At 46.6% G+C, this 26465-nt stretch overlaps 1 protein-coding gene across 1 annotated transcript; it reads left to right on the top strand.

Moving 5' to 3' along the window:
* Positions 1-1298: 1298 nt before the first annotated feature.
* On the top strand, positions 1299-25149 carry VSTM1 (V-set and transmembrane domain containing 1). Its single transcript, XM_055102871.2, has 9 exons — positions 1299-1332; positions 6313-6390; positions 6500-6784; positions 13687-13725; positions 22797-22889; positions 22970-22997; positions 23234-23271; positions 23371-23408; positions 24107-25149. The coding sequence occupies exons 1-9, from the start codon at positions 1299-1301 to the stop codon at positions 24224-24226; spliced, it is 753 nt and encodes a 250-aa protein (XP_054958846.2). The 3' UTR covers positions 24227-25149.
* Positions 25150-26465: the final 1316 nt, after the last annotated feature.

The following is a 26465-nucleotide window of genomic DNA, read 5'->3' as shown; positions in this document are numbered from 1 at the left end:
CCAGCAGTTTGGGAGGCCGAGGCAGGCGGATCGCCTGAGGTCAGAAGTTTGAGACCAGCCTGGGCAACATGGCAAAACCTCGTTTCTACTAAAAAGAACAAAAAAAATTAGCCAAGAGTGGTGGCGGGCGCCTGTCATCCCAGCAACTTGGGAGGCTGAGGCAGGAGAATCGCTTGAACCCGGGAGGCAGAGGTTGCAGTGAGCCAAGATTGAACCACTGCACTCCAGCTTGGGCAACAGAGATTCTGTCTCAAAAAAAAAAAAAAAAAAATAAAGTACTGTAGTTATAAGAGATTACCATTGGCCGGGCACAGTGGCTTATGCCTGTAATCCCAGCACTTTGGGAGGCTGAGGTGGGCGAGTCACTTGAGACCAGGAGTTCAAGACCAGCCTGGCCCACATGGTGAAATCCCATCCCTACAAAAAATTAGCTGGGTGTGGTGGTGCATGCTTGTAATCCCAGCTACTTGGGAGTCTGAGGCAGGAGAATCATTAAACCCATGAGGCAGAGGTTGCAGTGAGCCGAGATTGCGCCACTGCACTCCAGCCTGGGTGACAGAGCAAGACTCTGTCCCCGCCCCCCCCCCCCCCCCGCCAAAAAAAAGGTTAACATTGTGGGGAGCTGGCTAGTGGGTACACAGGAAGCTATAAAGCTATAGGTATTAATATTTGTTTGTTTGCTTGTTTGAGACAGTTTCGCCGTTGATGCCCAGGCTGGAGTGCAGTGGCGCAATCTTGGCTCACAGCAACCTCCGCCTCCTGGGTTCAAGCCATTCTCCTGTCTCAGCCTCCGGAGTAGCTGGGATTACAGGCATGCACCACCATGCCTGGCTAATTTTGTATTTTTAGTAGACACGGGGGTTTCTCCATTTTGGTCAGGCTGGTCTTGAACTCCCGACCTCAGGTGATCCGCCCGCCTCAGCCTCTCAAGGTGCTGGGATTACAGGCGTGAGCCACCGCGTCCGGCCGGTATTAGTGTTTTAAAATAAAAAATTACATTTACAGAAAACTCTTGGCAGAACTTCAGATAAGGTAGGGCACAGCTCGGGCGGGTGGGGCCACACACACCGGATTCATGGGGAAGAAGTTATCATCGACGGCTTCTTGTTTCCTGAGTCGGTTGTGAGAAGGAAACTGCAAGAGTGGGGCAGAGAACCAGAGTGTCAGAGCAAAACCTCCTCTATCTGCACATCCTGGGGACGAACCGGGCAGCCGGAGAGCTGCGGCCGGCCCAGTCCCGCTCCGCCTCTGAAGGGTAAAACCGAAGGCGGGGCCTTGGTTCTGGCAGAAGGGACGCTATGACCGCAGAATTCCTCTCCCTGCTTTGCCTCGGTGAGTCTCCAGGACTGGGACGAATGGGCTTGGGCTGATGAGAAAAACTCGTGTGGGGGTGGCAGTCCAGGTGGAAATGCGGTGTGTGGAAGTAATGACTTCCAGGCGTTGCACACCTGCGGTGGGTGGGTCTGGGCTGTGGGTTCTGTGAGTTCTGCCGCCCACATGCAAGCGACGAGGAGGCCACGCTGCAGAGACACGGGGACAGACTCCGCTGGGAAATGCAGAGCTGCGGTGGGGTCTCCGAGTCTGCAGCCTCTAAATACTGCAGTACTGCCATCCTCCTCCGTCGGAATAGAGGAGGGCTGGGCTTAGGGATCTACAGGGTGCAAGGCTGTGGGCAAAAAGACAATTTTCTTCTCTCTCTTATGTATGTATGTATGTATGTATGTATGTATGTATGTATGTATTTATGAGACAGAGTCTCACTCTGTAGCCCAGGCTGGAGTGCAATGGCGTGATCTGGGCTCACTGCAACCTCCGTCTCCCAGGTTCAAGCGATTCTCCTGCCTCAGCCTCCCAAGTAGGTGGGACTACGGGTGCAGGCCACCACACCCGGCTGACTTTTGTATTTTAGGTAGAGACGGGGTTTCATCATGTTGGTCAGGCTGGTCTCGAGCCCCTGACCTCAGGTGATCCGCCCGCCTTGGCCTCCCAAAGTGCTGGGATTACAGGCGTGAGCCACCACACCTGGCCCCAAGAAGACAATTTTCTGACCAGCTCGATTCTTAGGCTGATTTTAACCATCCTCCAATTGAACCTGATGTATTCAGACAGAGCTCACACTGTGAAACGGATGACCTGGGTTATAATCTCGGCTTCACTACATAGAAACTCTAGGCTTGACCCAGCAGAGCTCCACCTCCCTAAGGCCCCAGTTCCTCCCTGGTGCACGGGGGGTGCGGTGGACATCGACGTGCTTCATCTGCTTCAGTTCCTTCCTCCTTTTCTGGGTGCAGCCCTTCCTTGTGGGGTAATGCTCGTCTCCTATACACATTTGCACCTTAGATGAGCATTTTTTTTTTTTGACAGAGTCTTGCTTTGTCTCCCAGGCTGGAGTGCAGTGGTGTGATCTCGGCTCACTGCAACCTCCACCTCCTGGGTTCAAGCGATTCTCCTGCCTCCGCCTCCCGAGAAGCTGGGATTACAGGCACACGCCACCACGCCTGGCTAATTTTTTGTATTTTTAGTAGAGATGGGGTTTCACCATGTTGGCCAGGCTGGTCTCAAACTCCTGAACTCAGGTGATCTACCCACTTCAACCTCCTAAAGTGCTGGGATTACAGGTGTGAGCCACTGCACCCGGCTATTTGTGCCTTAGAGATGACTATCGGGCTCATACCCAAGCCTCCAGCTGCTGAGCACAGTAAGCTGGGCAACCAGGAGACTGACCTCATCCCCCAATGGCTGCCATACCAAAGTACTACAAGCCTGGTGGCTTAAAGCAATTAGAATTGCTTTAAGTTGGGGAGATGAGAAGTCTGAAACCAAGGGGTTTGCAATGTTGATTCCTTCTGAGGACTATGAAGGAGCGTCTGTTTTATGCCCCTCTTCTAGTGATGGCTGACAATTCTTGGCATTTTTTTTTTTCTTGAGGCGGAGTCTTGCTCTGTCACCCAGGCTAGAGTGCAGTGGCATGATCTTGGCTCACTGCAACCTCCACCTCCTGGGTTCAAGCAATTCTCCTGCCTTAGCCTCCCAAGTAGCTGGGATTACAAGCATGGGCCACCATGCCTGGCTAATTTTTGTATTTTTAGTAGAGACAGGATTTCACCACGTTGGCCAGGCTGGTCTCGAACTCCTGACCTCAGGTGATCTGCCCGCCTCAGCCTCCCAAACTGTTGAGATTACAGGCGTGAGCCAGCGCTCCCGGCATTCTTTAACTTGTAGATGCATCACTCCAATCGTTGGCTCTGTTTTTTCTTTTTTTTTTTAGACAGGGTCTCACTCAGTTGCCCGGGCCGGAGTGCAGTGGTACCACCATAGCTCACTGCAGCCTCAACCTCCTGAGCTCAAGCAGTACCCTCCCACCCCCCGCAGCCTTCTGAGCAGCTAGGGCTACAGGTGCACGCCACCATGTTGGACTAATTAAAATAATTTCTGTTTTAGAGATGGGGTCTTGCTATATTGCCCAGGCTAGTCTCCAACTCCTGGGCTCAAGCAATTCTCCTATCTTGGCATCCCAAAGCACTACGATTGCAGCCTGGCCTCTCTGCCTCTGTCTTCGCATGGCCGTCTTCCTTCTGCGTGTCTCTGTCTCTCTTTTTCTCTTCTTGTAAGTTATATTGGATTAGATACACAGCCTACTCCGGTATGACCGCATCTTAGTTTAATTAATTACATCTGCAAAGATCAGACAATGCTATTTTCAAATAAGGTCACATTCGCAGGTCCTGGGAGTTACAACTTGAACTTCTCTTTTCAAGAAACACAAATCAGCCAGGTGTGGTGGCTCACGCCTGTAATCTCAGGACTTTGGGAGGCCCAGGCGGGCAGATCTCTTGAGGTCAGGCGTTTGAGACCAGACTGGCCAACATGGTGAAACCCCATCTCCACTAAAAATACAAAAATTAGCTGGGCATGGTGGCAAGGACCTGTAATCCCAGCTACTCGGGAGGCTGAGGCAGGAAAATCGCTTGAACCTGGGAGGCAGAGGTTGCAGTGAGCTAAGATAGCACCACTGCCCTCCAGCCTGGGTGACAGAGGGAGACTCCATGTCAAAAAAAAAAGAAAAAAAAGAAAAAGAATATGGGAATTGGGCTGGGTGCAGGTAGCTCACATCTGTAATCCCAGCATGTTGGGAGGCCAAGGTGGGAGAATCGCTTGAACTCAGGTGTTCGAGACCAGCCTGGGCAACATACTGAGTCCTCATCTCTACAAAAAAATTTAAAAATCAGCCGGGCGTGGTGGTGCATGTCTGTAGTCCCAGTTATTTGGGAGGCTGAGATGGGCGGATCACTTGAGCCCAGGAGGTTGAGGCTGCAGTGAGCTATGACTGCACCCTGGCACTCCAGCCTGGGCCACAGAGTGAGACACTGTCTCAAAAAGAAAAAGAATATAGGAATCACTGTTTGAACAGATGATGGGTGGATAGCAGAGATGAGATGACATGAGTCTAAAAGCGGGATTTGGGGAGGGTCTCAAAAGAGAGCCTAAGTCCTAGGATGCCCTGCCCACCCAGAGGCTGTTTCCTACCTGCCAATCCCAGCTAATCTCGCTGCCAACGCAGCTTTGGTCCATCGTGAGGCCTCCACCTCATTCCTCTGTGGTGAAGCTTGGTGAGGGGTCACGTTCTGTATCGGCACCTGTGTCAACAAGGAACCAATGTCCTGAGACACTGTCGTGGCTCTAGAGAATTTCTACCTAAATTCTACGTAACTTCACCCTGAAACAAGCCCCATGACTGACATCCCATTTTCCATCCAAGTTTAAGACGCTCCCTTCCCAGCAGGGAATGTAGAGAACAGAATATAGAAGAGGGAGGGGATAATGTAAGTGGAAACCAAAGCTAAAGTGAGGAGAGTATTTGGGACCAGAAGACACGGGGAAGGGGGAGCAGATTCTCTCTATTGGAATTGAGCAAGAAAACCCTCCTCTCGGCCGGGCGCGGTGGCTGATGCCTGTAATCCCAGCACTTTGGGAGTCCAAGGCGGGTGGATCACAAGGTCAGGAGATCAAGACCATCCTGGCTAACATGGTGAAACCCCGTCTCTACTAAAAATACAAAAAAATTAATTACCTGGGCGTGGTGGCGGGTGCCTGTAGTCCCAGCTACTCGGGAGGCCGAGGCAGGAGAATGGCGTGAACCCGGAAGGCAGAGCTTGCGGTGAGCCGAGATCGTGCCACTGCACTCTAGCCTGGGTGACAGAGCGAGACTCCATCTCGAAAAATAAAAATAAAAAATAAAACCCACCACTCTCACTCCACGATAAAATAACCTTTGCATTATTTAAGTGGCAACGGTAAAAACTGCAATCAGGCCGTGTGCAGTGGCTCATGCCTGTAATCCCAGCGCTTTGGGAGGCTGAGGCGGGTGGATCACTTGAGCTCAGGAGTTTGAGACCAGCCTGGGCAATATGGTGAAACCCCATCTCTACAAAAACAACAAAAATTAGCTGGGCACGATGGCACACACCTGTAGTCCCAGCTACTCTGGAGCCTGAGGTACGAGTACCACTTGAACCCAGGGGGTGGAGGAGGTTGCAGTGAGCTGAGATTGCACCACTGCACTCCAGCCTGGGTGACACAGCGAGACTCTGTCTCAAAACAAAACAAAACACTGCAATCACAGAAAATACCAGAAAAAAGCATGGGTGAATGTTGAACAATTTCTAGATGGTGAAAGGATTACTTGTGAAAGCAATTCAATACATCAGAAAACGTTGCTGGGCCGGGGGCAGTGGCTCACGCCTGTAATCCCAGCACTTTGGGAGGCCGAGGCGTGTGGATCACCTGAGGTCAGGAGTTCAAGACCAGCCTGGCCAACATGGTGAGACCCTGTCTCTACTAAAAATACAAAAATTAGCCAGGCGTGGTGGCGGATGCCTGTAGTCCCAGCTACTCGGGAGGCTGAGGCAGGAAAATTGCTTGAACCTGGGAGGCGGAGGTTGCAGTGAACTGAGATCATGTCATTGCACTCCAGCCTGGGCAACAGAGCAAGACTACATTTCAAAAAAAAAAAAAAAAAGAAAGAAGAAGTTGCTGGAATTTTCTCCATACACGTAGCTTCTGAATGACAAACAATGGAACAAAAGTAAGAGGTAAGTCTGGGGAGATATCTGCCAAAAATATATACATATATGTAATACATATATTTAATATATGTATTATATTTATATATGTATTATGTGTAATATGTGTACATATACTTAATACATTTATTATATATAATACATATATACATTATATATATATATATATATATATATATCAGACCTATAAAGAGCTAGTCATACGTTCTCTGCTGGATTTGTACTCAAGGACAAGCACATAATTTTTCTCTCATTGAGATTTCTCTTCCAGGGCTGTGTCTGGGCTACGAAGATGAGAAAAAGAATGGTGAGTTTTCTCCTACTTAAACTTTATTTATTCCTGCATCCCACGCTTCATGACCTTTTCCTTTAATCGTCTGAATTCTATACTCAAATTAACTCTGAATTGTTTCCAGAGAAACCGCCCAAGCCCTCCCTCCACGCCTGGCCCAGCTCGGTGGTTGAAGCCGAGAGCAATGTGACCCTGAAGTGTCAGGCTCATTCCCAGAATGTGACGTTTGTGCTGCGCAAGGTGAACGACTCTGGGTACAAGCAGGAACAGAGCTCGGCAGAAAAGGAAGCTGAATTCCCCTTCACGGACCTGAAGCCTAAGGATGCTGGGAGGTACTTTTGTGCCTACAAGACAGCAGCCTCCCATGAGTGGTCAGAAAGCAGTGAACACTTGCAGCTGGTGGTCACAGGTGAGAAGGGCAGATGTACTCTTTGATGCACACATTTCTTTGGTTTGGCTTTGCTTTTTTTTAAGACAGAGTCTTGCTGTGTCTCCCAGGCTGGAGTGCAGTGGCACGATCTCGGCTCACTGCAACCTCTGCCTCCTGGGTTCAAGCAATTCTCCCTCCTCAGCCTCCCGAGTAGTTGGGACTACAGGCGCCCGCCACCACGCCCGGCTAATTGTTTGTGTTTTTAGTAGAGATGGGGTTTCGCCATGTTAGCCAGGATGGTCTCCATCTCCTGACCTTGTGATCCACCTGCCTCGGCCTCCCAAAGTGCTGGGATTACAGGCGTGAGCCACCGCGCCCGGCCTAATTTTTGTATTTTTAATAAAGATGAGGTTATACCGTATTGGTGAGGTTGATCTCAAACTCCTGACCTCAAGTGATCCATCTGCCTCGGCCTCCCAGAGGGCTGGGATTATAAACGTGAACCTCCACACCCAGCTTTTTTTTTTTTTTTTTTTTGAGAGGGAGTCTTGCTCTGTTGCCCAGGCTGGAGTACAGTGGCATGATCTCAGCTCATCGCAACCCCCGCCTCCTGGGTTCATGCAATTCACCTGCCTCAGCCTCCCGAGTAGCTGGAACTACAGGGGTGCGCCACCACACCCGGCTAATTTTTGTATTTTAGTAGAGACAGGGTTTTACCATGTTGGCCAGGCTGATCTCGAACTGCTGACCTCAAGTGATCTGCCCACCTCAGCCTCCCAAAGTGCTGAGATTACAGGAGTGAGCCACTGCGCTCGGCTGCTTTTTTTTTTTGACAGAATCTCGCTCTGTCACCCAGGCAGGAGTGCAGTGGCATGAACACAATTCACTGCAGCCTCGACCTCCCAGGCTCAAGCAATTTTCCCACATCAGCCTCCCAAGTAGCTGGGAGTACAGGCAAGCACCACCATGCCTGGCTAATTTTTAAATTACTTGTTGAGACAGGATCTATGTTGCCCAGGCTGGTCTTGAACTCCTGAGCTCAGGTGATCCTCCTGCCTTGGCCTCCCAAAGTGCTGGGATTACAGGCGTGAGTCACCAAAGCCTGCCTGATGCACGTATTTCTTTTCCTGTCGTGGGACATGGCTGGGGAAGAAGGAATCTAGGAGACAGAAAGATAGATGCAGGCCAGGCACGGCGCAGTGGCTCATGCCTGTAATCCCAGCACTTTGGGAGGCAGACGTGGGCAGATCACTTGAGGTTGGGAGTTCGAGACCAGCCTGGCCAACATGGTGAAACCTCACCTCTACTTAAAATACAAAAATTAGCTGGGCGTGGTGGCAGGCGCCTGTAATCCCAGCTACTAGGGAGGCTGAGGCAGGAGGAGAATCCCTTGAGCCCAGAAGGCAGAGGTTGTAATGAGCTGAGATTGTGCCACTGCACTGCAGCCTGGATGAAAGAACAAGACTCCGTCTAAAAAAAAAACAAAAAAAAGAAGAAGAAGGATAGATGCAACACCTTCAATGTGGAAATGGGAACCGAATGTGGGGCAAGATTCTCATCAGGGATTCTGAGAGGGTCCCAATGATGTGGATGTGGGAGGGTGGTGTAGAATATGGTCAGTTAATAGAAAATTGGGGTATGGTAAGACTGACAGACCAAGTGATGATTGCCATGGAAAAGATGGTTTGTTACAGTTCCCAAGAGGAGGAGGAAGGCTATACTGGGGGTGGGGTATGGGGGGAAGCACCAGGGTCAATCAGGGGCAGAGGGAGGAGGAAGAACTGTGGACCAGAGCTTTGACTGTATTTTGTGGGGAGAACAAGATTAGAGTTGGCCAGGTGTGGTGGTTCATGCCTGTAATCCTAGCACTTTGGGAGGCCTAGGAGGGCGGATCACCTGAGGTCAGGAGTTTGACATCAGCCTGGGTAACATGGCGAAACCCCATCTCTACAAAAATACAATAATTACCTGGGTGTAGTGGTGTGCACCTGTGCTTTCAGCTACTTGGGAGGCTGAGGCACGAGAATTGCTTGAACCCCGGAGGCAGAGGCTGCCGTGAGCCAAGATCATGCCACTGTGCTCAAGCCTGGGTGATAGAATGAGAACCTGTCTCAAAAAAAAAAAACAAAAAAAAAAAAAGAAAAGAAAAGAAAGAAAGAAAAGAAAAAGAAAAAAAGAATTGGCTTTGGGGTGTAGAGGCTGTCCCTGGTTGTCTAGTTCTTGGACCTGGGGTGATTAGGAGAGGACAACATTGACCTTGAGTGTGAGAGCCCCATAATGAAGGTGGTTGAGAGTGTGGGCTCTGGATCTATTGGCTTGCATTTGAGGGACATCCTTGAGGACAAGTTGTTTACTGGCTCTAGAAATTAACCCTGCGAGGGGAGGTCCCACCAAGGGCAGCAAGGCCCCAAGACGTTAAAGCATCAAATGCGGAAGATGAAAGACATGGTTAATACAGAGAGATGGATGAGATAGTCCCCAAGTGCAGTAGAAAATGGAAAAGCCCTGGCCCTTCTCTTTACCTCCATTGCCTTGTCCTCTTCAGGATCACTCCCAGAACCTTTGCTCTCAGTCAATGTAGACCCTGGGATGACTCCAGGTCTCAGGACACTTCGATGTCTCACTCCATACAATGGAACCGAATGTATTGTAATTGCTCTGCTGAAAATGGGGATCCCAGAACCATTACAAGTCAGGCAAGTAAGAAAAAACCAGACTGATTTCATGCTCTGGAACGTGACAAGTAATGACAGTGGAAACTACAGCTGTGTGTATTACCTGAGCAACTCATCACACTTGGCCTCCTTCCCCAGCAACAAGCTGGAGATCTGGGTGACAGGTGAGGATAGAGTGATAACACTGGCATTTGACATGTATCCAGCATTTTCTATGTTCCTGTCTCCACGACAGGTAGCTTGCCTCCACTAACTCATTCAGTCTTCACTTCCTATGAGGGTGGTTGTGTTACTAACTTTTTTTGCTCATAGAGATTAGGTGACCTCCCCGGTTTCACAAAAACAATGAGCTTCACAATTCTATTCAGACATAAATGAAAATTTATATTTCATTATGCCAGAGAAGGAAAGCCAGAAAGAGTGTCCAGTGCTCCATGAGGGATGTAGGAATGGCAAATAATGGATTGTGGGGCTAAGAGATCCTATTGTGTGGACAAGTATGGCAGGCATGGTGCAGGTAACTGAAAAAAAAATGATGAGGACCACGGTGAGAAGATGCACGTGGGAGGATTGTAACATAAATGACTTGAGATCCCAAGGAAGAGGGATAAAGAATAATTTTGCATCGCTTTCATTTACCCATTTATCTACCCACCCATCCATCTATCAATCTACCCACCCATCCGTCTATCAATCTACCTACCCATCTATCAACCCACCCACCCATCTACCCACCTACCAACCCATCCACTCTCCTACCCACTCATTCACCCATCCATCCACTCACTTATCCATCTATCCATCAACTCATCCATCCATCCATCCATCCATCCATCCATCCATCCATTCATCTATCCATTAATCCATCCAACCACCAACCCTTCCATTCATCTGTCCACCCACCCCTTCATCCATCTATCTACCTACCTACCCATCTATTTACCCAGCCACTCATTTGTCCATCCTTCCACCCATTCATCCACTCATCCACCCTTTCACCCATTCACTCACCCCCACCGACCTATCCATATATCCATCCATCCATCCATCCATCCATCCATCCATTCATCCATTCATTTATTAGTCACTAAACAATACCTCTCAACTGACCGCAGTTGCTTCCAGTAGGTCAGTCCTGCCATATCATGGGAAATCCCTGGAGAGACTTTACAGTCATCAGTGTAGTGTAGAAGTAGCTGTGGGTCCACACCAATGACTTAGCCTGGGCTTGGGGCATGATGAGTAACTGAATACTTAATGTTTCACCTCTGATTTACCCTCTTTCTGAGGCTCTTGATCAATGATACTCCAACAAAGTGCTCATCACTTTGATATTGATTTCAAATTGTATTCCCCATAACTCATTCTTGTAGTCTTAAGAATTTTTGCACCCACACTTTAGCCCTAAAAGCCTGGCGATTATTTGCCATTTCCCAATTATGTTCTCTGGCATATCATCTACTATTTCCTAATTTCTTCACCTCTATCGCAGCTGTACCATTACATCACAAGACAGGCTATAGTATCAATTTCCAGTGGTTGATTTTCCAGGTCAGCCTTCCACATACAATCTGTTTGCTGCTTTGCAAATCACTTTATTATACTACTTTTTACTTTTTTATTATACTACTTTTTACTTATTACAAAATGGGCATACAAATGCTTCCATTGCAAAAAAAAAAATTAATGCAAAATACCTGGCACAAAAATAGCTGCCCATTCACCCTACAAATTCAGATACTTTGGTAGATCCTGAGCATATTGTAGGAACTGAGACAGACCAGGTCTCTGGCCAACAGGAGCTCACATTCTTCTTTGGAAGAAAGAAAGAAAGAAGAGCAAGCTATCAGAGTAATTAAAAAACACATTATAGATGGAGAATAACTGTGAGAGGCATTGTATTAGTGATCTACGGCTGCATAACAAATTACCACTAATTTAGCAGCCTGAAACACCTATTTATTATCTCACAGTTGATGTGGGTCAGGAGTCCAGGCACAGCTTAGCTGAGTCCTCTGCTTTGGGTCTCATAAGGATGCAATCAAGGTGTCAACCAGGGCTGTGTTCTCATCTGGCTCATCTGGAGGCTTGACCGGGGAAGGGTCCATTTCTCCACTCCTGTGGTCGCTAGCAATATCTGGTTCTTTACAGCTGTAGGATTCATGCTAGACTGATTCTGCAGCACTTGCAAGAAGAGAGATTGAGAGAGAGAGAAGAAAGAGAGAGCAAATGCCCTATCAAACAGAGTTTTATGTAATGTAACATAATCAAGAGCATAACATCCCATCACCTTTACCATAGCTATTGGTGAGAAGAAAGTCACAGATCTCCACACTCAAGGTGAGGGGATTAGACAAAGACATGAACACCAGTAAGCAGGGCCCCTGAGTCTCCTGAGTGCCCCCTTAGGGTCTATCTGCCACAAGCATGAAGGATGAGAATGACCCAACCACACCAATATCTGGAGAACAGCCCTCCAGGGAGAGAGAGCAGCAAAAGCAAAGTCTCAGAAGTGTGAGTGTTCCTGGAATGATTGAGACACAGAAAGGAGGACATAAGGCAGGGCCTAGAGCATCTAGGATCTTGTGGGTGTTTGAACTGGTCCTAGAGTCTGCTTTGAAAGAACAGGAACCCACTGATGAAGTTGAGCTGGAGGATGGCATGATTTGATTTATATGCTTGAACGGTCACTGGCTGCTTTTTTTTTTTTTTTTTTTTTTTTGAGACAGGGTCCCACTCGGTTGCCCAGGCTGGAGTGCAGTGGTGCGATCACAGCTCACTGCAGCCTTGACCTCCCAGGCCCAGGTAATCCTCCCACCTCAGCCTCCCAAGCAGCTGAGATTACAGGCACAGGCCATCATGCCCGGCCTCTGGCTGCTTTTGGAAAGTAAGGGATTAGATGTAGTAAGAGTTGGTGCATTTCAGGCAATATGACTTTTTAAATTTAAAAATATCAAATTGACAAATGAAGATTGTATATATTCAAGGTATACAATCTGATGATTTGATCCACCTGTACATTGTGTAATGATTATCACGGTCAAATTAATTAGCACATCCATTGCCACCATGCTGAGCCCCTGAACTTCTTCATCTTAGAACTGGAAATTTATACCCTTTCATCAACATCTCCGCATATATCATGCTAAACAAAATAAGCCGGACTCAGAAAGACAAATTCTGCAGGATCTCACTCATATGCGTAGTCTAAAAAAGCCAAACTCACAGAAGCAGAGAGTATACTGGTGGTTACCAGGGACTGGTGAGTAGGTGATATTTTATTTTATTTCATTTTATTTTTATTTATTTATTTTTTTGAGACGGAGTCTGGCTCTGTCACTCAGGCTGGAGTGCAGTGGTGCGATCTCAGCTCACTGCAAGCTCTGCCTCCCGGGTTCACGCCATTCTCCTGCCTCAGCCTCCCGAGTAGCTGGGACTACAGGCACCCGCCACCACGCTTGGCTAACTTTTTGTATTTTTAGTAGAGATGGGGTTTCACCGTGTTAGCCAGGATGGTCTCGATCTCCTGACCTTGTGATCCGCCCGCCTCGGCCTCCCAAAGTGCTGGGGTTACAGGCGTCAGCCACCACGCCCGGCCAAGTAGGTGATATTTTAACTTAGACTAAATGGTGCCACTGTGGAGATAGAAATATAGGCCGGGCGCAGTGGCTCATGCCTGGAATCCCAGTATTCTGAGTGGCCAAGGCAGGTTGATCACTTAAGGCCAGGAGTTTGAGACCAGCCTGGCCAACATGGTGAAACCCCGTCTCTACCAAAAATACAAAAATTAGCAGGGTGTGGTGGCAGGCACCTGTTATCCCAGCTACTTGGAAGGCCGAGGCAGGAGAATCTCTTGAACCCGGGAGGCGGAGGTTGCAGTGAGCTGAGATCATGCCACTGCACTCCAGCCTGGGTAACAGTGCAAGACTCAAAAAAAATAAAAGAAAGAAAGAATTTGGGTGAATGGTGTTCTTTGTCAAGATAGAGAAGACTGGCAAGGAATCAAACTGGAGGGGGCGTTAGCAGTGTCATTCATAAATATTTTTGTTATTAAAAATACTATCAAACTCCAGGAGTATTAAGAAGAGTAATCTGAGGCTCTGTCCATGCTCTGAGGACCCAGGGAGCATCTAGGGAATGGAGAAGCCATTCTCTTTTCTGCTTCCCAAAGAAGAACAGGAAGTCTATAAGTAGGACGTGAGGACTCCTGTCCCCAAGGTTCCTGTATGATTAGTGTAATTCCTTTTCTTCCCTCCTATTTTCTAGATAAACACGATGAACTTGAAGCTCCCTCAATGAAAACAGGTAAGATAATTAGAAAGGAGATGTTTTTCCCAATGAGATCTGCTTCATGATCACCTTTGCTTAAAGTGCACAAGGAGAACTTTATTTTTATTTATTTATTTATTTATTTGTTTGTTTGTTTTTTGAGATAGAGTCTCACTTTGTCACCAAGGCTGGAGTGCAGTGGCGCAATCTCAGCTCACTGCAACCTTCGCCTCCCGGATTCAAGCAATTCTCCTGCCTCAGCCTCCCGAGTAGCTGGGACTACAGGCACGCGCCACCACACCCAGCTAATTTTTGTATTTTTGGTAGAGACGGGGTTTCACCATGTTGGCCAGGCTGGTCTCGAACTCCTGACCTTGTGATCTGCCTGCCTCAGCCTCCCAAAGTGCTGGGATTACAGGCGTGAGCCACCGCACCCGGCCTATTTATTTTTTTGAGAAAGAGTCTTGTTCTGTCCCCCAGGGTGGCGTGAAGTGGCACAATCTCAGCTCACTGCAACCTCCACTTCCTGGGTTCTGGGTTCAAGCAATTCTCCTGCCTCGGCCTCCCGAATAGCTGGGATTACAGGCATCCACCACCATATCCAGCTCAGTTTTGTTTTTTGTTTTTTGTTTTTAGTAGAGATGGGGTTTCACCATGTTGGCCAGGCTGGTATCAAACTCCTGACCTCAAGCAATTTCCCCGCCTCGGCCTCTCAAAGTGTTGGGATTACAGGCGTGAGCCACCGCACCCGGCCTAGAAGAACTTTAAAGCCCATTTTCTCAATGTTATTGGGGAAACTGCTGTGTTTTGCGGGGTGGAGGATGAGGGGAGATAACCTCTAAAGTGCTTCCGGGTTCTGAAGAAGCTGGTGTGTAAAACAGCACAGAGTGCGTTGTTTGCCATATGACATGATGAAAAACTAGGGTGGGATTTGGGGAATAATGGGGGTGAATTTTTCAGTGACCCATTTGGGGAGTAGGACCAGGACCTACGCAGAGTAGGTACTTCGGGAATATATATAATCAAGAGTTTGTTATAACTCTAAAATTCTCAAAAATAGGTGAAAATTGAGTTTTTTTTCTAATGTTGCTTATTCATTAACAATTGACTAAGATTCTGTCCTCAGAGTTTCTCATAAAAATTAGAGCTTTTGGGCCAGGCGAGGTGGCTCACACCTGTAATCCCAGCACTTTGGGAGGCCGAGGTGGGCGGATCACCTGAGGTCAGGAGTTCGAAACCAGCCTGGGCAACATGGTGAAACCCTGTCTCTACTAAAAATACAAAAATTTGCTGGGCATTATGGTGGGCGCCTGTATTCCCAGCTACTCAAGTGACTGAGGCAGGAGAATTGCTTGAACCTGGGAGGCAGAGGTTGCAGTGAGCCGAGATTACACCACTGCCCTCCAGCCTGGGCAACAGAGTGAGACTCTGTCTCCAAAAAAAAAAAAAAAAAAATTAAAAAAAGTTAGAGCTTTTGGCAGCATTCGGCTGAAACAGGAGCTCATCCAGACTTTAAGGGCCAAATGCAGAATATAAATTGGCATCTAGATGCTTAATCATCCTTCCTTTCAGCAAGTCATAATCTTCCTGCAACCTACTCCAAAGAGCCAAAGTTGCTGAAGGTTGTTGCTAGCAGTCTGTGCTGGTATAATCGGTTTTTAAAAAGGTATCCTCCAAAGTGTTCTTGCAAGATAACTATTTGAAACGTTTTTATTCCATGATAGTAGGCTTGGGAAATGTCTGCTACCCTAGCACTACGAACACAATTCACGTCAGGAACGTTTTCTAAGAAAGATATGAAATCTAATGGGAGAGAGGAACACAGAAGTATCAGAAACAAGGTGGGAGATCTAGTGAGGTGTGAGGGGGAGGAGGAAGAGAAGCTTTTCTATTTTGAGCTCTTGTATCATTTATTTTCTTTCTTTTTTTATTGATGTATAATTCACAGTCCAAAAATTCACCCTCGTAAAGTGTCCAATTCACTGGCATTTTGTATGTTAATGAGGTAGTATAACCATCACCACTACATAATTCCAGAACATTCTCATCACCCTAAAAGAAAATCTTGTACCCATTAAGCAGTCACTCCTCATTTCCCACTTTCCCACCAGGCCCTTCCAACCATTCATATGCTTCTCTGTGTCTATGATTTTGTCTATTCTGAACATTTTGTGTAAGTGGATTCATACACTATGTGATCCTTTGTGACTAGCTCCTTTCTCTTTAGCATAATGTTTTCAAAGTTTGTCCGTACTGTAGCATGCATCAATGTTTAATTTCTTGTCATGGTGAAAAGCATTGTATTGTATGGATAGACCACATTTTGCTTATCCATTCTTTTTTTTTTTTTTTTTTTTTTTTTTTTTTTTTTTTTTTGAGACAGAGTCTTGCTCTGTCGCCCAGGCTGGAGTGCAGTGGCACAATCTCAGCTCACTGCAACCTCCGCCTCCCAGGTTTAAGTGATTCTTTTGCCTCAGCCTCCTGAGTAGCTGGACCTACAGGCGCCCGTCACCATGCCTAGCTAATTTGTGTATTTTTAGTAGAGAGGGGGTTTCACCATGTTGGCTAGGCTGGTCTCGAACTCCTGACCTCAGGTGATCCACACGCCTCAGCTTCCCAAAGTGCTGGGATTACAGACTTGAGCTACTGTGCCTGGCCCCATTCTTCTTTTGATGGACATTTGTGTTGTCTGCACCTCTTGGCTAAAGTGAGTAATGGTGCTGGAACACTGTGGTAGGAGTATCTGTTTGTCTCCGCGCTGTAAATTATCTTGGGTATGTACCTAGAAGTGGATTTGCTAGGACATATGGTGACTATTATGTTCAACTTTTTGAGGAACTGCCAAATCATTTTCCATTGTGGCTGTATCATGTTATATTCCTTCCAGTAATATATGTGGGTTCCAATATCTCCACATCCTTGTCAACACTTACTTTTCTTTTTTTAAATTATAGCCATTCCAGTGGGTATTATATAATTTCTTAAAATGTACTTTTTGAGTTCAAATTTGTATCATCACAATTCTAAACAGAATAAAATATCTTTGCCGGGCGCAGTGGCTCACGTCTAATACCAGGACTTTGGGAAGATGAGGCAGGAGGATCACTTGAGCCCAGGGGTTCAAGACTAGCCTGGACAACCTGGTGAGATCCCATCTCTACAAAAAATACAAAAATTAGCCAGGCGTGGTGGTGTGCACCTGTAGTCCCAGCTACTTGGGAGGCTCAGGCAGGAAGATCGTTTGCACCCAGGAGGTTGAGGCTTCAGTGAACTGTGATTGCACCACAGCACTCCAGCCTGGGTGACAGAGCGAGACCCTATCTCAGTAAATAAATAAAAGTAAAATATCTGTAAGCACAGGTATGATGTCCCCAGCCTGTATTTATATGCCTAAAACACACTAGAAAACGACTCTATGTTCAATCGCAATGTAGAGAATGAAGATGAATTTTATCACACAAGACTTGGCTTTCTTTCTGGTGCCTGTGCCTCCATTTATGCCCCGTGTCAGGCTGTATCTTGTTGCTCACGCTGACTTTAGTAGCGTAGCAAGTTATGATTTATTCTGGCAATTTGCAAATACTGATGCGAAATTTGGCCAGGATCTGTGGACATCTCAGGGTGAACCCAGTTCAGCTGATTATGGGGTCATATGAAGATGAGAATTTTGCAATAATGTACTTCTCACTTCTAGTGAATTGCTGTGTGAAAGATACTGTAGGCTGGAAAAGGGGAGAACAGAAAGGACAAGGCAAGGCTGCTGTTTCTCTGCTTCCATCTGGGGAAACTGAGAGTCCAGGAGCAGCTGTTCCTGCCCTGTTTTCATAAGTCCTTGGAGATGCACTGATAGAATTGTTGCTTATGGCCGGGCATGGTGGCTCATGTAATCCCAGCACTTTGGGAGGCCAAAGTGGGCAGAACACTTGAGCTCTGGAGTTTGAGACAAGCCTAACCAACATGGTGAAACCTCATCTCTACTAGAAATATAAAAAATTAGCGGGGTGAGGTGGCGGGCGCTTGTAATCCCAGCTCCTTGGGAGGCTGAGGCAGGAGAATTGCTTGAACCCCAGAGGTGGAGTTTCCAAAGCTGAGATTGTACCACTGCACTCCAGCCTGGGAGACAGAGACTGTCTCAAAAAAAAAAAAAAAATTGTTGCTTTTGAGGGGTTCTCTGATTCAGCTCCACCAGAAGCAGGCTCTTAGACAGCATTAGTGTGAAAGTGACGTTTTATTTTATTTATTATTTATTTAGTTTTGAGACAGAGTTTCGCTCTTGTTGCCCAGGCTGGAGTGCAATGGCGTGATCTTGGCTCACTGCAACCTCCGCCTACCAGGTTCAAGAGATTCTCCTGCCTCAGCCTCCCAAATAGCTGGGATTACAGGCATGCACCACCACGCCCAGCTAATATTTTATTTTTAGTAGAGATGGGGTTTCTCCATGTTGGTCAGGCTGGTCTCGGACTCCTGACCTCAGGTGATCTGCCTGCCTCGACCTCCCAAAGTGCTGGGATTACAGGTGTGAGCCACCACGCCTGGCTTGAAAATTACATTTTAGGGAGTGGGGAAGAAGGGCTGGGAGGAAAATAGATTAAACAAGTGTGGGATATCTGTGTCCCTCAGATGGTATCTTTGGCTCAATCCTGCAGAAAGCAGTGGAGACAGAGAAGGTCAAAGACCGGAGGCTAGGGAGCTGGGGTCTTCACAGCAGTCAGCGGCAGTTTGCCCCGGGCATGTAAATTCCAAGGCGTTTGGAGTTCTCCCAGGCAGTCCCCCAAAGAAGAGATACAAATGTTCACTTTGGAAAGGGAAAGAAGCCACGATCTAGAATGCATAAAAATGGGAAAGGGATCTGGGGAACATGGGTTGAGGAACATTGACAGAATCTGTTACAGAGAGAGATGGGTGTGGGTGGAATATTGGGTGAAAAAAAAATCATCATTATATCTACAATCCCATTATCCTACACAATGAGTCAGTTTCTAGACTGAGTGCTTTAAAGCCAGGATTTTTCATCATTACCTAACTCTTCAAGTTAGATATTATTAGCTCTCTGCCCCCTCCTTATATTTAACCAAAAAATAACGTATTCCAGAAAGGGAAGGGAACATTTACAAAGTCAGGAGGTAGGAGACCCAGTACTAGAACTCAAGTATGTCTTGTTTCAAACTCCCCACTCCTTTTGCTGCTCCCTGATGATCAGCTCAGAAAGAACCTTATTTCAGGGAGGGGGATAGATAGATAATTAGATGTGATAGATAATAGGTAAATAGGAAGATAAATAGATAACTAGATATGATAGATTAGATAGATACATAGATGATAGGTAGATAAGTAGCTAGATATGATGGACAGATTAGATAGATAGATGATAGGTAAGTAGGTAGATAGATAACTAGATACAACAGGTTAGATAGATAAGTAAGTAGATAGATAACTAGATATGATAGATTAGATAGATAAATAGATGATAGGTAAGTAGGTAGATAGATACAGATAGATTAGCTAGCTAGCTAGATGATAGGTAACTAGATATAATAGATAAGATAGATGATTAGATAGACAGATAATTAGATATGATTGATAGATACATTAGATAGATGATAGATTAGATAGATAGATGATAGGTAACTAGGTAGCTAGATAAAGCTAGCTAGCTAGATAGATAGATATACAGATACACGGATAGATACATAGATACCTAGATAGGTGATAGAGTTGCAAGATAGAAAAATTAGATAAGTAGGTAGATAGATAGATAGATAACTAGATAGATTAAATAGATAATAGTAGGTGAATAGACATACATACAGATGATAGATGATAGAGAGATGATAGATAACTGGTTATGATTGATAGATACATTAGATAGATGATAGATTTGGTAGCTAGATGATAGGTAAGTCGGTAGATAGATAAGTGATAATTAGATATGATAGGATGGATAGATTAGATAGACAACAGGTAAGCAGGTGGATAGACAGATAAAGATAGATACATAGATGCCTAGATAAGTGATAGATTAACAAGATAGAAAAATTAGACAGACAGATAGTTAATTACATATGATAGGATAGATAGATTGGATAGGTGATAGGCAAGTAGGTAGATAGATAAGTCATAATTAGATAGGACGGATAGATTGGATAGATGATAGGTAAGTAGGTACAGAGACAGATAAAGATAGATAGGTAGATAGATAATAGATACCTAGATAGATGGTAGATAGATTAGCGAGATAGATAAATTAGATAGGTAATTCTCTATATATAGATATGTAGAAATGCCAACGCAAACATAGCGAACCAAGTAGGGGAAGCGTCTGGATGGGAGACCCTCTGTTGGTGCAGAGGACCAGGTGTGTGAAGCATCTCAGACTTGGCTCTGTAATGTGACCACAGATCATTGCACACCTAGGAAAAATTCTCAGACTCAAAGCACACTAACAAAGATAGCGGGGGTCTTGGTGAAGCCCCTCTCTGGGGCCTCACTTCTATAGTTGCTCAACTTTTTTCCTTAATCACGTTTCTGCTGCTTACTCCTTAAAGTCTCACGACTTGTGTTTCTTGAATCTAAAGTGCCAAGAATAACAAAAAACGGGGGGAACTGCATGGACTCTGTCGCCTAGCTTTAGTAACAGGTTGCTCTCTCTTCCTCAACGCTGTGAGCTTTGGACACAACCCTTGTTGTAATCCCAGGAGTCACACGGGAATGCATGCCCTTCACCAGTGGGAGGGAAATAATTGTACTACCTTGCAGGGTTGTTGTAAGACTTTAAAACGCTATGATGTAGACTTGCATGGCAATATTGCTCAAGAACTAGTTTGTTTTGTTTTGTTTTGTTTTTGTTTTTTAATTGGTAGAAATTTTATCTCCTGAGAGGGATGCTTTTTTGAGTTGGAGTCTTGGTCAGTCGAGTGTATGATGCAGTGATGCGATCTCGGCTCACTGCAACCTCCCCCTCCCAGGTTCAAGCAATTCTCTTCTCTCAGCCTCCTGAGTAGCTGGGACTACAGGCATGCGCCACCATGCCCAGCTTATTTTTTATATTTTTAGTAGAGACAGGGTTTCACCATGTTGGCCAGGCTGGTCTCGAACTCCAGACCTCAAGTGATCCACCTACTTCACTCTCCCAAAGTGCCAGGATTACAGGCATGAGCCACCACGCCCGGCCACTGGTCATTCTTTTCTACCCTGGTCTAACCCTGTTCTTATTAGGAATCCTCCCTGAATTCTCCCAGCTGATCCCTTGTTCTGTGTCTTGGGGAATCATGTCTCCTTCAGAGAGCCCTACCCCTCCCCACTCTAAACGCCTTCCATGCCCGTGTCACTGCTGTTCATTACCTGGCATCAATGAGCTCATTGAAGTGTGTTTGAAGTTGGCTGGGCGTGGTGGTCTGTACTCCCAGCTACCCTGGAGGCCGAGTGAGGAGGACCACTTGAGCCCAGGAATTCGAGTATGATCACACCACTGCACTCTAGCCTGGGCAACAGTGGGAACCCATTGGCACATCTGGGATTGGCATCCTGAGCTCCCATCTGTGACCTCCCTCCTCTCCCCTCTTCTCCCCTCCTCTCCCCTCCATTGCCCTCACCCTCTCCCCATAGTCTTCACATCCCATCCTTTCACGTCTCTCTCTCTCCTTTAAAAAAAGAAAAAGGAAATATGTTTGAAGTTAAGAGCTGAGATCAAGTCTGTGTTAGCCAGGGTTTTCCAGAAAAACAGAACCAATAGAACATATAGATATAAGCTGGGTGTGGTGGCTCACGCCTGTAATCCCAGCACTTTGGGAGGCCGAGGCAGGCGGATTGCCTGAGGTCAGTAGTTCAAGACCAGCGTGGCCAACATGGTGAAACCCCGTCTCTACTAAAAATACAAAAATTAGCTGGGTGTGGTGGTGGGCACCTGTAATCCCAGCTACTCAGGAGGCTAAGGCAGGAGAATTGCTTGAACCCGGGAGGCGGAGCTTGCAGTGAGCCGAGATTGCACTATTGCACTCCAGCCTGGATGACAAGAGTGAGACTTTGTCTCAAAAAAAAAAAAAAAAAGAACATATACATGTATATACATATATGGAGAGAGAGATTGATTTTAATGGATTGGTTCATGTGATTGTGGGGAGCTGGCAAGTCTGAAATCTGCAGGGCAGGCAGGCAGGGGATCCAGGGGAGACTTGATATTGCAGCTTGAGTCTGGAGGCAGAATTCCTTCCACCTTGGGGGACCTCAGTCTTTTCTCTTAAAGTCTTAAAGTCTTCAACTGATTGGATGAGGCCCACCCCTATGACAGTGGGTCATCTGCTTTACTCAAAGTCTATTGGTCGAAATGTCCAGGTCCGAGGAAGTTCCAGCTCCAAGGTGGGAGATCCAGGCTTGGAAGCCAGGCCATCTGTCTGGCTTCTCTTAGCTTTTCTGCTCACCCCTATCAGTGGATTTCAGACAGTGATTACACAGACAGATGTAGTGGCTCATGCCTGTAATCCCAACTACTCGGGAGGCTGAGTCAGGAGAATTGTTTGAACCAGGGAGGTGGAGGTTGCAGTGAGCCAGGATCACACTCCAGCCTGGGTGACAGAACACGACTCCATCTCAAAAAAAAAAAAAGTGTGTGTGTGTGTGTGTGTATATATATATATATATATATATACACACACACACATTTATATATATACACACATTTATATATATACACACATATATATACATTTATATATATACACACACACACACACACGTATATATATATATGGAGCACCTGGAACAGAGCTGGCTCACAATAAATGATCAATATCATTGCTATGCACCGAACATTCCCTGGGAATTTTTGGAATTTCCTATGCGCCAAGCACTGTTCCAGCCCTTTCTATAGGTACTGACCCACCATCCAATAAAGTAGCTACTGCTGCTATCCTCACTTTACAGATGGGGAAACAGAAGCTTGGAGAAGATTAAGGAAATTCCCCAAAGCAATAGGAAGTTCCAGCTCCGAGGTGGGAGATCCAGGCTTGGAAGCCAGGCCATCTGTCTGGCTTCTCTTAGCTTTTCGACTCGCCCCTATCAGTGGATTTCAGGAGCCAGGCTGATTCCCTGACCTGCTCTTCCCCCTCCAGACACCAGAACCATCTTTGTCGCCATCTTCAGCTGCATCTCCATCCTTCTCCTCTTCCTCTCAGTCTTCATCATCTACAGATGCAGCCAGCACGGTGAGCTTAGAGAACGCAAAGGGAGAGAGGGGGAGTGAAGGATTTTCTCCGTAGGTAAATTCCTCCTGCATTTCTTGTAGGTTCATCATCTGAAGAATCCACCAAGAGGTAGATGCTTGGCATAGCTCATGCTCCACGTAGTTCCCATGTCATTCTCAAGGGAACCCATTGGCACATCCGGGATTGGCACCCTGAGCCCCCACCCCAGCCCATTCTGTGACCTTCCTCCTCTCCCCTCTTCTCTCTTCCTCTCCCCTCTTCTCCCTTCCTCTCCCCTCCATTGCCCTCACCCTCTCCCCGAAATCTTCACATCCCATCCTTTCATGTGTGTCTCTCTCTTTCAGAACCAGCCATTCCAAACTTCCGGAGCAGGAGGCTGCCGGTAAGGGACAGGGGACGTTTAAGGGAATCACCGGATAGAAAGACTAAGTTCTGACTCCTGCAGCTGAGAACTGATTTTTTTTTTTCCTTTCTCACTCAGAGGCAGATTTATCCAATATGGAAAGGGTATCTCTCTCGGTGAGTCCTCCCGCTTAGGAGTTACACAAGAGCTCCCTCACCACAATGGGCTGGTCGTGTGTGCCTCCTGGTTAAGCCCATACAGAAATGAATACTGTTTATCACCCATGTGGTCTTAGACAAGTCATGAAACTCCCCTAATGGGAACCAAAATCTCCATTTAAAAGGCTTATGCATGGGCCGGGCGCAGTGGCTCACGCCTGTAATCCCAGCACTTTGGGAGGCCGAGGCGGGCGGATCATGAGGTCAGGAGATCGAGACCATCCTGGTTAACACAGTGAAACCCCATCTCTACTAAAGATACAAAAAATTAGCTGGGCGTGGTGGTGGGCGCCTGTAATCCCAGCTACTCAGGAGGCTGAGCCAGGAGAATGGCTTGAACCCGGGAGGCGGAGGTTGCAGTGAGCCGAGATCACGCCACCGCACTCCAGGCTAGGCGACAGAGCCAGACTCTGTCTCAAAATAAATAAATAAATAAAAATTTTTAAAAAATGAAAAAAGGCTTACGCAGATCCATTGATGTCACAGGCATAAAGGGTCATAACAACAGAAAAGAAAAAGAAATGCATCTGGTGTGACTGAGGACCTGGATTTTAAATTAAATTTAATTGTAATTAACTTAAATGTCAATAGCCATGTGTGGCTAGTGGCTGCCATATTGAACACTCAGTTCTAATATTCATCTATTTTCTCCAAAGACGGCAGACCCCCAAGGAGTGACCTATGCTGAGCTAAGCACCAGCGCCCTGTCTGAGGCAGCTTCAGACACCACCCAGGAGCCCCCAGGATCTCGTGAATATGCGGCACTGAAAGTGTAGCAAGAAGACAGCCCTGGCCACTAAAGGAGGGGGGGTCGTGCTGGCCAAGGTTATCGGAAATCTGGAGATGCAGATACTGTGTGTCCCTTGCTCTTCGTCCATATCAATAAAATTAAGTTTCTCATCTTAAAAAGAAATCTGACTTATTTATGGATTATTCATGCCCAAGAACCCCACCATACTCTTTCTACCCCACATTTCCTCCTAGAACAATTCAAGGAAATAATAAATAATGATTGACCAGCTATCCAGGAAGGAATGTAAGAATTATTGAGCATCTCCAGGAAGCACAACAAGCAAAAAAGAAAACGGCCGGGCTCACGCCTGTCATCCCAGCACTTTGGGAGGCCGAGGTGGGTGGATCATCTGAGGTCAGAGTTCAAGACCAGCCTGACCAACATGGTGAAATCCCATCTCTACTAAAAATACAAAATTAGTTGGACGTGGTGGCGGGTGCCTGTAATCCCAGCTACTTGGGAGACTGAGGCAGAAGAATCGCTTGAACCCAGGAGGCAGAGATTGCAGTGAGCTGAGATGGCGCCATTGAATTCCAGCCTGGGCAATGGAGTGAGACTCCATCTCAAAACAAAACAAAACAAAACGCCCAGAGCTGCAAACTCCTAGACCAGAGGGCAGAAAACAAAAGGACCAGAGAGTAACACGTCCAGCTTTGTGGGCTGTAGGATCTCTGCTGAGACTACCCCACTCTGCTGTTGTACCATGAAAGCAGCCATCGCTGATATGTAAACAAGTAGGTGTGGCAGTGTTAGAATAAAACTTTATTTACAACCTCATGTTCTCGCTCATGTAGGAGCTAAAAAAGTAGATCTCATGAAGGTAAAGAGAGAGTCAGTTATCAAAGGCTAGAAGGGGTGGGATAGTTAATGGGCACAAACACAGTTGGATAGAAGGAATAAGTTCAAGTGTTCAATAGCACAGAAGGGTGACTATAGTTAACAGCAATATATTGTATATTTCAAAACAGCTAGAAGAGAAGATTTGAAACATTCCCAACACAAACGATAAATGAGCCAGGTGCAGTGGCTCACTCCTGTAATCCCAACACTTTGGGAGGCCAAGATGGGTGGATCACCTGAGGTCAGGAGTTCAAGAGCAGCCTGGCCAACATGGTGAAACCCCATCTCCACTAAAAATACAAAAATTAGCTGGGTGTGGTGGTGCACACCTGTAATCCCAGCCACTTGGGAGGCTGAGGCAGAAGAATTGCTTGAACTCGGGAGGCAGAGGTTGCAGTGAGCCAAGATCACACCACTGTACTCCAGCCTGGGCGACAGAGAGAGACTCTGTCTCGAAAAGAAAAAAAAAAGATAAATGTTTGAGGTGGTGAATATCCTAAATACCCTAATTTGAGTATTATACATTCTGTGCATGTATCAAACTATCACATGTATGTCATAAATATGCATAAATATTGTATCTATAGAAAGTTTTTTTTTTTTTGATGGAGTCTTGCTCTGTCGCCCAGGCGCCAGAGTGCAGTGGCATGATCTCAGCTCTCTGCAACCTCTCCCCGCAGGTTCAAATGATTCTCCTGTCTCAGCCTCCTGAGTAGCTGGGATTACAAGCTTCTGCCATCACACCAGGCTAATTTTTTTGTATTTTTAGTAGAGATGGGGTTTCACCATGTTGGCCAGGCTGGTCTTGAGCTCCTGACCTCAAGTCATCCGCCTGCCTCGGCTTCCCATAGTGCTGGGATTACAGGCGTGAGCCACCGTGCCCAGCCCAGAAAGTTGTTTTAAAAACAAAAAATTTTATTTGCAAAAACAAGCTGTGGGCTGTAGCGTGCCAACCCTTGTGTTAGGCCAGTGCTTTTTAAAGTCTGCTTGGGCCATCACCCCAACCACTTCTGGCCCTGATGAGGGTCCAGGGCATGAGAGGGAAGGAGAGAGTGTCTTAGTCCATCCAGGCTGCTATCAACATACCAAAGACCTGGCAGCTTACAGACAATACATAGTTATTTCTCACGGTTCTGGAGGCTGGAAGTCCAAGACCAAAGCACTGGTAGATTCAGTGTCTGCTGAGGGCTTTTTTCCTGGTTCATAGCTGGCACCTTCTTGCTGTGTCCTTACATAGTGAAAGAGACTGGGCCGGGCGCAGTGGCTCACGCCTGTAATCTCAGGACTTTGGGAGACCGAGTAGGGGGCGGATCACCTGAGATCAGGAGTTCGAGACCAGCCTGACCAACACGGTGAAACCCCATCTCTACTAAAAATATAAA

Source organism: Pan paniscus, chromosome 20 (genome assembly GCF_029289425.2).
Source record: "Pan paniscus chromosome 20, NHGRI_mPanPan1-v2.0_pri, whole genome shotgun sequence".
In the NCBI taxonomy this organism is placed as follows: Eukaryota; Metazoa; Chordata; class Mammalia; order Primates; family Hominidae; genus Pan; species Pan paniscus.
The sequence above is the reverse complement of the archived record's forward strand: the minus strand, read 5'-3'. Positions and strand labels throughout refer to the sequence as shown.